Raw genomic sequence first — 11,180 nt, forward strand, 5'->3', positions numbered from 1 at the left:
AGGCGGGTTTTAAGTATCTCCAGAAAAGGAGACTCAACAAACACAACCCCTCTGGGCAACCTGTTCCAGCTCTCTGCCCTCAAGCCTGTAGGATCCATGGCATGAGGTTTTTCCTTGCCTGATGGACACCCAGGAGAGGAGAAAACCCTGAGTGTTCCCCTGAGTCTCCATGTTCCTGCCTCCCTCAGAAGAAATGCGACGATACTGCCCTGTATTTCCCTACCTGTCTATGCTGTTCTTGTCCTTCCACTTGGACTCCCTGGGCAGGAGTGTTTGAGATGCAATTCAGACACTGACCCTGCAGGTCCTGCCATAGAGATGTATATTTGAGAAAGGTAATCAAGTCCCCCTCCAGCTTCTGGGGCTCTGGGCAGTGCTGGGGTGGGGGGAGGAGCAGGGGAGAGGGGCTAGCAATGAGCCAATTCTCTCTTCAGAACATCCCATCCTTAGGACCTTTAACCATTTGACTGTGGGATATCTGGCTGGGCTGCAAACCAAGGTGGGGACAGGTGATACATGTTTTTGGAGGGGCAGAGTACTAAGAAATAGAAAGTTTGGCCCGGAGAATTCTGTCCTAACTTGTCTATGTCTTGTCTTTTTGGACGATCCCCCATGCCTAGGGGGAGCAAATGTCCAACAGCAGCTCCTTCAACAGGTTCCTCCTCCAGGCATTTGCCAACACGCGGGAGCTGCAGCTCCTGCACTTTGCACTCTTCTTGGGCATCTACCTGGCTGCCTTCCTGGGCAATGGCCTCATCATCACAACCATAGCCTGCAACCACCGCCTCCACACCCCTATGTACTTCTTCCTCCTCAACCTCTCCATCCTTGACCTTGGCACCATCTCCACCACTGTCCCCAAATCCATGGCCAATTCCCTGTGGGACACCAGAGCCATTTCCTACTCAGGATGTGCTGCCCAGCTCTTTTTTCTTGTCCTTTTCATTTTTGCTGAGTATTTTCTTCTCACTGCCATGGCCTATGACCGCTATATTGCCATCTGCAGACCCTTGCACTATGGGACCCTCATGGGCAGCAGAGCTTGTGTCAAAATGGCAGCAGCTGCCTGGGCCAGTGGTTTTCTCTGTGCTGTCCTGCACACTGCTAACACATTTTCAATACCACTCTGCCAAGGCAACATCCTAGAGCAGTTCTTCTGTGAAATTGCCCAGATCCTCAAGCTCTCCTGCTCAGACACCAGCCTCAGGGAAGTCAGGCTTATTGTGGTTAGTGCCTGTTTAGTCTCTGGGTGTTTTGTTTTCACTGTGCTGTCCTATGTGGAGATCTTCACTGCTGTGCTGAGGATCCCATCTGAGCAGGGCCGACACAAAGCCTTTTCCATGTGCCTCCCTCACCTGGCTGTGGTCTCCCTCTTTGTCAGCACTATTACGTTTGCCCATCTGAAGCCGCCCTCCATCTCCTCCCCATCTCTGGATCTGGTGATGGCAGTTCTGTACTCTGTTGTGCCTCCAACAGTAAACCCGCTCTTCTACAGCATGAGGAACAAGGAGCTGCAAGATGCAGTGAGGAAGCGGATCAGGTGGGTACAATGTCGGGAGCAGTAACTGCCCTATGTGCACCTCTTCCCCATTTCCAGCGTATTTGGCATCAAAGCAATGTGTTATTCATTTTTTTATTATTTACACTCCTGCAAAAAAAAAAAAAAAAAAAGAAAAAAAAGAAAAAAAAAAGAAAAAAAGAAAGAAAGAAAAGTGCTACTTGTCCTCTGGAATCTCTCATTTGAATCTGACCCAACAACTGTGCTGAAGGAGGAAGCCAGGCTTCCCCCTTCATCAGCAGGGAGGAGGGAACCTCAAAGGCATACTAGTCTGAGCTCCCTCGGATGCCCCAGTGCAACGAGGAGAGTTTCCCACTGCAGTGTCTCTTTCAGCAGTGATACCAAAGGAGCTCGGGGGGAAGAGTCAGGCTTGCGCAAGTACAGATGGGTTGACAGCATGGGTCCCATGTGCATTAGGAGAGCTCAACTCCCCTGGCCACAGTCAGAGTGTGATCTCACATGCCTCTTCTGCAAGGGTGGCAGGCAGCTATCACAGTGGGCCAGTCCCTTCCCTCTACAGGGCTGCAGTGCACAGAGCAGAAGTGGAGGAGCGTCTGGATGCAGCCTGTGGGGACAGACCCTATGCTCCGCAGGACCATTCTCCCTCTACCACAGCAAGTATTTCCTCCCTGCAGCTGTCACATGGGGGCTGCAGCTTTCCTGGAAACACGTCTGCCCAACAACAGCAGGATTTTCTCTGTTTGGAGCTGTTCTCTTCATTGCCACACTGTGCTGCTGTGCTCTAGTGTGTATATACAACCTAAGAGCTCTCCTAATGTGGTGGTGGTACGGTTATGCTTCCCCGTGCATTCCTGTGAGCACAGGCAGGGCGAGGCAATGGGCACCTTTATGTCAGACCTGGGGTCCCAAATAACGTTTTGTAATAAAAGGGGATCTCCTCCGTGCTGTGCCGTGAGTCTTGCCTTTCTTCAGAAAGGAGAGTAAAAAACACACCCAAGGGTTGCAGCACAAAAGGGCCTGCTGTCCTGCTTGTGAACTCCATGGGCCCAGCAGGATGAGCTCAGAGTCCCAGTGTGATCCACCAGGGACCGAGGGCTGGATTTGGGGCTCCTTTCGTGGTGACCAGTGCAAGCAGAGATGGTGAGTGGTCTCTGTGTTGCCTGTCTGGGGCTGCTCACAGATGCCATCCTTCTGGAAAGGAAGCTGGCCACCAGGAGAGCTCGGGGGATCTCTAGGAAGAGTGTGTGCCTCAGGGGTGGGCAGGGAGTGGAGCCTCACAAAGTGAGGGATGTTTCATGGTGGAGTCACATAAAGCCCTATACCCAGGTATGCATAGGAAAGGAGGGCTCTGCAATCCCTGCAGAAGCAGTGGGGACCTGGGACACCTAGGGAAAGGGGGCTGGAGAGTGATCCATGCACTCTCATGTAACACCACAGGCCAGAGCTAGGGCACACAAAAACACATCTGCTGCCATTGCAAACACCCTGGGATCACTCTCAGCACATCCATGAGCACAAACACGTGCTAGCAGTGTCGGTGGTGTTGAGCCATGTCTGTCTGGTTCTCCTTCCTACCCCAACCAGCACAGCCAGTGAGGAGTCAGGGGTCACCCCACGGCGCTGTAATCCCACCATCTGATAGCACTGCAGTGTAGCAGTAGTGCAAGACCCTGTGAGGAGCAGAGGGGAGGGGTGCATGAACTGCTGTGCAGGTCAGCACAGACCCACTCACCTGGGGAAAGACTCTCTGGGGAGCAGGGACATCCCAGGAGACAAGCAGGACAGAGCTCAGAGAGAGAAAATGAGTGCAAGAAACAAGTTTGAGCACCATCTCAGATCAGAGTGCGCTCTGCCTGGGGCAGCAGGAGCTACCGGAGGTACTACAGGGTCAGGGCTCTGGTGCTGTCCTGGGCAGCAGGCTGGGCAGTGAAGGAGCTGCAAGCCACTCAGTGAGTAGAAAAGTACAATACCTTACCAAATGTGAAGGTTTAATGGCTCTGAAATGCATGAAGGTATGCAATAGCAGCACAGTGGGATGGTGTGAGATGCCATACCACTAATGAGAAACTGCAATGAGAGGTGTGTGCTGTTTTGCATAAATGGTAGTGTGTGGCGGATAGGAGTTAGAGAGAGACAGAGAGGTCCCAAGTGCTGATGGCCCTGGGCTGCAGTGGTGCTGTGAGCTGTGAGCACTGGGACTCTGGTACACAGGGGACCCCTGTCCCCCTGCCTGGCCCTGAGTAGAGGGGCCCAGGAGTGTTTTGGTCACCTGCGGGGAAAAGGCCACCTCTAGGACCTGTTTGTGGCACCTGTGTCTGCAAAGGCAGCAGGAGCAGCCCCTGCAGCCCCATCCCTGGGAGCAGGTGTGAGGCTGGAGCTGGCACAGTGGCTATGTGCTGTGAGCCTGCTTGGGGAAGCAAGCCCAGAGAGAAACCACTGTCTTCCTGGCTTGGGTGCTGCTGCAGCGAGAGCATGGTGCGGACTGCTGAGGTCTCGTGGGCTGTGGTTTGTGCGCTTACAGAAAAAGCTTTGATCTCTTGATGAGCCCCAGCGAGGGAATAACGGGCTGTTTCTGGGAACAGCTTTTTTTCCTGGTGTTAATTTTTCCTTCCTAAGCTGTGATTTGTATTCCCTACTTTCCCCATTGCTACTTTTTCCTTCCTCACTTTTGTCCTCCCCCTCACCCTGCCTCTTACGCATCCATCCTCCACTCATTTACTGATTTCAGCCTTCCCAGTCACAGGAAAGCATGAGGACATATCACTGCTGGCAGCTCTCCTCTCCCTGCCAAACAGTGCCAGCACAGCTCACCTCTCCCCCATGGCAGTCACCATCAGGCCAGGAGACAAAGCCAGACACGTCTGCCTGGAGTCTGGTGCCTCTCTCGAGGAGGCAGACGATAACCCCCGCAGCCCCAGTGCTGCCCAGAGCTGGCTCTGCTTTGCAGGAGGGTTTCAGCCCTGGGTCCCGGGAGGGGCAGCTCTCCTCTGCCCTGGCAGCCAAGCCACAGCCCAGCAGTGGGGTTGTGTGAGCCCCCTCCATCCCCTAGCATGGGCAGGGCAAAGTTGGGCTCCCTGCTGGGAACAGCCAGAGCTCTGCAGCACTGCAAACAGCAGGATCTTGGCCTCCAGGAGAGGAGGGAGCCAGAGGCTGTCACCAGCACCCTCTCCCATGGCAGCACATCCCCATGCTGGGCTGGGAGCTCCTCCAGCCCTAGGGCCTGCACAGGCCCTCTGTGGGCAGTAGCACATCCTGGGGCTGGGGATATTTTGGCTCCACTCCAGACTGGAGCACTTGTGCTGGGGCCCCATGTATGGAGCTGGGAAGCAGTTGTGGGAGGGGCCTGGATCCCTAGTGTAGATGTGAGGGAATAATACCACTGCTGCTGATGGTGGCGGGGATGGAGTCACCAGCACATCCCTGAAGCAGTGGGGCAGGGCAGGGGTGACTCTGGGGGCTCTGGGGAGAGCCAGGACTCAGATTTTGCCTCTAGTCCTGAGACCAGGAGCCTTCCTGCTGACAGCCCCTGCCCCAAGGCAGCTCCTACCCTCCCAGCCCCCTGCCCATCTGTCCCCGTGGAAGATGCAGGGCTGAAACTTGAGCCCCAGGAGGAGCAGGAGTTTCCAGGGGGATGAGGGTTGTGTTTCTACTGCCCATGTACATTGCTCACCTCCATGGGGTCTTACTCTGCAAATGCCTTTCTCCTGCTCAATGGGACTTTTGTGAGGCTCAAGGGACTAAAGTGTGTCCTGCCTGGCTTTGTGTGGTGTTGGAGGGGTGCTGGAGGAGGGCTTTCTTGGGAGACTGGCAGGCTGTGTGTGGGGCCAGCAGTGCTGAGTAGCTGTGCTGATGGCTGCAGGACAGACCTGAGTGTCCTCAGATGCAGTGTCAGTGAACGTGCGAGTGGCTGCAGGTGAGCTGGAGGGCAGCCAGGAATTTGCAATGGTCTTGGGCTATGGGAGAAGGAGTGACCTGTGTGTCCTCGCCAGAAGGAAGGTGAAGAGGAGAGGAGAGCTGATGTGTGAGGGCCGAAGGAGGATTTGTGTTCGAAGGACCTTCCCTCCAGGAAGGACAGCAGATTGCTGGCACCAGCTGATGGAGGGGACGGTTGTGCCCCGCCAGGCACTGCCAATATTGCCAGCGTCTCCTGCCTAATGCAGCGTGAAAACCCCCAGGCTAGAACTCTCTCCATGTTCACGGCTTCAGGATGTGTCTGCCAGCTGCTGTGGGTCCAGGCAAGGCCTGGAAGCAGCAGTTCTCCTCCCCTGTGACCCTCGTCATCCTCCCCGGGGCTTGTTTCCAGCCAGAAATCCCTCTCAGCACAGACCAGCCATCCTGTGACAGCAGGAGCGCAGGACTGTAGAGGAAGGGCCACGTGCTGTGGCAGCATGGTTTCCCATGCCCCTCAGTTGACTGTGACACCACCCGCTAATGTCCCCTCCTGACCACCCTAACAGGGGGAAAAGAGCTTAGCCACAGCGCTGACCTTCGGCAGGTGGGCTTGATCGTCATCATGGTCATTTACATGTCACGAGACCCCTGCCCTGCAGTGTGCTGCAGAGCCAGGTCGTAGCATCTTCCCGCTGCCCTCTCCCCTTGTACTTGTCTAAGTCCAAGTGAAATCATGCCCCTGAGTTGTGTGTCCATGTCCGTGAGAAGCTAATACCATGGATCAATTACAGACTATTGCCTGACAAATTTTAAGGGAAGGGAAAAGTGTCTTTTGTCTTCTTGATCTCCGTTGCCTGCTTTGCCTATAGCAGGAGAGCAGCATCCTGTGCAACTTTGTTCATAGCTCCCTTTCTTCAGGTCTCTGCTTTCTGCACCTTTGCAATTCCAACCTCCTGCCCTGCATCTCCCTCCCCTCCCCCGTCCCTCCACACGCACGCACGCGCGCGCACACACACACACACACACACTCTCACTTATCTCTTTGCTTTGCATCTTTTTCAAGTGAGCAAACCTTGACAGAGGCAGCCCAACCTGAACAGGCCGATGCCCAGAACAAGAGCAAGCAGAGTCGAAAACCTCTTTCTTGTGCTCAGCTTCTTCTATGCCCAGCTGTCACTTGGCATACGCAGGCTTCAGGTGAAGTTGTACGAGGTGTGAAATACAGGAATGCCACCAGAGGAGAAAGTGTCACTCATGCACTTTGAGGCGTACTCATGACACACAAGCTATTGCAGTGTGACAAGCCGGGAAGGGCTAAAGGGAAGCAAGATCACCGTGATTAGAGTTAGATCTTCCTGTGTTTCCATTTTTTGCCTGTTAGTGGCTATTCACTGGGCTTGCTCCAGTAGCTCCATCTCTCATACCTGGGAATGTGGAACTGGACTCAGTACTGCTGGTGTGGCCTCAGCAGGGCTGAGCAGGGGGGGAGGATCACCTCTGTCGACCTGCCTGCAATGCTCTTTCTAAGGCAACCCAGGATACCTTTAGTTGCCTTTGGCACAGGGGCACCTTGCTGGCTCGTGGTCAGCTTGGTGTCCGCCAGGTCCTTCTCTGCGGCACTGCTTCCCAGTGGAGTCTGTAGTAGAGCATGGGGTTATTCCTCCCTAGGTGCAGGACCCTGCATTTGCTTTACTGAACTTCATGAGGTTCCTCTCTGCCTGTTTCTCCAGCCTGTCGAGGTCCCTCTGAATAGCATCAGAGCCTGCTCAGCAAACTTGTATCATTAGCACACTTGCTGAGGGTGAGCTCTGTCCCATCATCCGGGTCATGAATAAGCTGAACAAGACTGGCCCCTGTACTGACCCCAGCGGACGCTGCTGGCTTCCAGCTAGACTTTGCGCTCTGCCCTCTGAGCTCTGCCACTGGGCCAGTTTTCAGTCCACCTCACTGCCTACTCCTCTTGCCCATACTTCCTCAGCTTGCCTACGAGAATGTTACGGGAGACAGTGCCAAAAGCCTTGCTGGAGTCAGGGGAGACAACATCCACTGCTCTCCCCTCATCTCCCCAGCCAGTCATTCCATCATAGGAGGCTATCAGGTTGGTTAAGTATGATTTCCCCATGGTGAATCCATGCTGACTGCTGCTGGTCAATATCACCATCTTGCTCTTCATGTGCTTGGAAATGGTGTCCTGGAAGAGCTGCTCCATCACCTTTCCAGGGATGGAAGTGAGGCTGACTGGCCTGTAGCTCCCTGGGTCCTCTTTGTTGCCCTTTCTGAAGACTGGAGTGACACTGGCTTTCTTCCAGCCCTCGGGCACCTCTCCTGATCACCTTGCCCTTTTGCAGATGCTTGAGGGTGGCCTTGCAATGACATTGGCCAGCTTCCTCAGCACTCCTGGATGGATGTCCATGTCAGGGCCCATGGACTTGTAGATGTCCAGTGTGCTGAAGTGACTGCTAACCTGATCCTCCTCCAGCAAGGGAAAGTCTTCCTTTCTCCAGACTTTCCCCGTGTTCTCCAGGGCCTAGGATTGCTGAGGGCTGGTCTGAGCAGTGAAGTTTTACTGCCGATGTGAGGAGTAAAACCTGAGGCAAAGGCAGCACTCAGGCTCTCTGCCTTTTCTGTGTCCTCTGTTGCCAGGGCCCTTGGCCCATTCAGCAACCTTTTGTTACAGATGTATTTCTAGAAGCCCTTCTTGTTGGCTTTGACATCCCTCACCCGATTAAACTCCAGATGGGCCTAGGCCCCGTCTGTGTGTCCTGGGACATTATGACTGTTTTCCTCCCAGGCTACCTGTCCCTGCTTCCACCTTCTATGTACTCCCTGTTATGTTGGAGTTTTGCCAGGAGCTCCCTGCTCGTGCATGCAGGTCTTGTGTCCGCTTTGCTCGACTTCTTGCTCCTTGGGGTGGACCACTCCTGAGCTTGGAGGAGGAGCTCCTTGCATGTTAACCAGCTTTCTTCCACTTTCCCCTCTTCCTTTTAGGACCTATCCCATGGGATTCTCCCAAGCAGGTCCCTGAAGAAGGCAATGTTTGCTCTCCTCAAGTCCAGGGACAACTGCCTCATACTGGCCTTCAGGTACTGAGGCAGCCGTGACCTTGCTGTCAGCATAAAAGTCATGTGCGTGCTGTGGGCCTGGGAGACGCTGCAGCACAAGTGACCTCAGCAGCTCAAACAGAAGCAGTGTTGCTGCTGTTTTAGCCTGTCAGCTTGTGAGGCAGAAGTGACCTTGCAAGCATAAGCAACAGCAATGTGCCTGCTGCTTGCCCATCAGGTCCTGCAGGGCAGGTCCTGCCCCAGGGGCAGTGGCAGGCTGCTCAGAGGCTGGACCTGGCACCTGGGCCAGGCAGGAGACCCATGTCTCAGGCACACAGCACTCCTCTAGAGCCAGGCGCCGGGGCCAGAGCTCATCCACGCTTTCGTCAGCATGTCTGAATGGAGTTCCTGCCCTGACAGCAGTGTGGGGAACAGCTGCTTTTCCAGCCCTCATGGGCATGCATGCTCCAGCTGTGGAAATACTTGGCTACATTTTTACAGCTTGCGGGGCTCTAGTCTCCTGGCAGCTCTAGCTTCACCCTTCCTACTCCTAAGAAATCAGAAGCAGTTAAAGCTGCTTCCTCTCCAGCAAACGCAGCTGCAGCTAGCTCCAGCCCTTGCGCTGGCAGAGCCTAAGCCCAAGCCCAGGGCAGGCGCTGCCAGCAGAGGCTGTCTGAGCCACAGAGGACCACGGCTCTGTCTCAGTGCTCCCACAGCCCAACACTGCATTTGGCAGGAGCGCTGGGTCTCCTCCCCTGTTCCCACAGGCGCCATGGAGGCTGCTGCTCCTGGGGGAAAGCTCCTGGCCCCTGGGAATGGGCTGTCTGTGCCAACCAGGCCCCAAGGAGAGGCAAGCACCTAGGGGCCCCTGGGTCCCTGGGGTGAGGCCAGGCAGGGCCTGGCAGCAGGTGCTGACAAGCATCTGTGCCCCCAGGAGGGCTGGGGCACCTCTCTGGCCTCTGTGGCCCTAGGCACAGTGGGCCATGCTGCTGCCCTTCTCACCCACCCTTACAGCCTTAGAGCACTCAGAGCTGGCTGGCCCCAGTGCCACCAGCCAGGCAGACCCAGCATCGCTCCTCACCTCTGTGGCTGCTGAGAGCAGCAGCCAGCCAGGTCAGAACAGGCCAGATCCATGGCCAAGCCACTCAAGGTTGTTATGTCGGGCACCAAATCCTTCCAGCCAGCCCTGAAGACTCTATGAAAGGAGCCGTGCGCCAGCCCCAAGTGATGGCACCAGTGCCCAGCCCCCAGGAGAATAAGCATTGGCAGCTGATCTCAACTGTGCTGGGAGATGCCACATTTATTCTTTAGGTTCTTCCTCCTCTGCCTCACTGTGGAGGCTGCTTTGGGGGCTGGGAGTCGTGGCGTTGTCTTCACCCTGCATGCTGGCAAGACCTTCTTCAGGGTTTGTTTCAATGGGCTGGTCTTCACCCATAGCTGTTGATGAGCAGCTTGGAGATGTGCTGGCCCAGCTGACAGGCAGAGATTCTTCTTCTTCTTCTTCTTCTTCTTCTTCTTCTTCTTCTTCTTCTTCTTCTTCTGTCTCTGGATACTGCTCTTCTTCACAGGGCTAAGAAGTGAGAAAGGAAGAGGCTGTGTTATGCACAGGGCGAAAGGCAGAGGCACAGTGCAGGCTTGTCCAGGCCACGTATCTTTGGATGGGCTTCTGATGGTGTGTCCATGCTCACCGCCCCTGTGTCCAAACAGGGTCGCATAAGCAGCTCCTCAGCCTGGGTGCACGGGGGCAGAGGCTGGGAGTGAACCTGTGCCTTGGCTTCAGCATTCAGGGAGAGGTTGCAAACAAACGCTGGTGCGATTTCTAGGTCCCGCACTGCAATCCTCCTCTGAGCACCCAGCAGCTATGCCTGGGATGGAAGGGAAGTCTGGTACAAGGCCAGGGTGGCTGTCTGCTGCTGAACTGTGGCTGCAGAAGCACCGACACCTTCTCTCCCTCACTCGGGCTGAGAGCCCTCCTGCTTCTCTCCTCCCCCAGGGCCTCCCACGCTTGCTCCCATTGGCAGCCACAGCCCTTCCCCTCCAAAGGAGTGCTGGGCATTTGCTTGGGGCTACAGAGAGGTACTTGGTGTCAGGGCCGAACCCAAGTCAATCCCATGTCAGGAAAAGCCATAGGATGCTCTGTGCAAGCTGGTGGCTCGGGGACTGGGAGCCTGACCCCGTGGTGGGTCACTGCCACTCAGATGTCTCAGGTTTTCCTGGAGCTGGCACATACGTACCATGTCTAGTGTGGCCTCCCGTTCCTCAGCCAGCCTTTTTGCCTCCTCCTCTACGCAGGAGTAATAAACATTCACCACGACTTCCTTCCCCGTTCCAAAGTCGTACTTGACTACTTCCTGAATGCTGGGCATTTCTACAGGTGGCTTCTCACTAGTCGCACTTGATTTGCTACTTTGCGACAGGCTTGAACTGCCCTCAATGGTTTCCTGGCTCTCCGGTCTCTGCTCAACCTGCAAGACAATTCCACACAGGTCTGTGCCCCACTTCCAAAGCCACTCAGCTGCTGTTCTCAATGCATCCCTAAAGCAGCCAGTGACTGCAGGACCTGTGCAGTCACCAGCCCCTTTTGGTTTCGCCTGCCCTCAGGCACCCCAAATGGCAACTGCTGCCCCAGGGTAGCAACGCTGCAGCCCAAGCTGGAGAACAGTGAGAAGCCCCACAACAGGCCCCAGCCTATGTCACAGCTTGACCAGGGCTCATGGTCTTTCCCACTG

General features: G+C 55.3%; 1 protein-coding gene across 1 annotated transcript; it reads left to right on the top strand.

Annotated features, from left to right (window-relative positions):
• The first annotated feature begins 629 nt into the window (after window positions 1-629).
• On the top strand, window positions 630-1,565 carry LOC134154343 (olfactory receptor 14C36-like). Its single transcript, XM_062601093.1, has one exon. It carries the CDS (start codon window positions 630-632, stop codon window positions 1,563-1,565), a length of 936 nt encoding a protein of 311 aa, XP_062457077.1.
• Window positions 1,566-11,180: the final 9,615 nt, after the last annotated feature.

This window comes from Rhea pennata, unplaced genomic scaffold (genome assembly GCF_028389875.1).
Source record: "Rhea pennata isolate bPtePen1 unplaced genomic scaffold, bPtePen1.pri scaffold_26, whole genome shotgun sequence".
Taxonomy (NCBI): domain Eukaryota; kingdom Metazoa; phylum Chordata; class Aves; order Rheiformes; family Rheidae; genus Rhea; species Rhea pennata.

Bases quoted from the DNA above. Each gene is read 5' to 3' on its own strand.
- LOC134154343 (XM_062601093.1), top strand. From the start codon at position 630: ATGTCCAACAGCAGCTCCTTCAACAGGTTCCTCCTCCAGGCATTTGCC.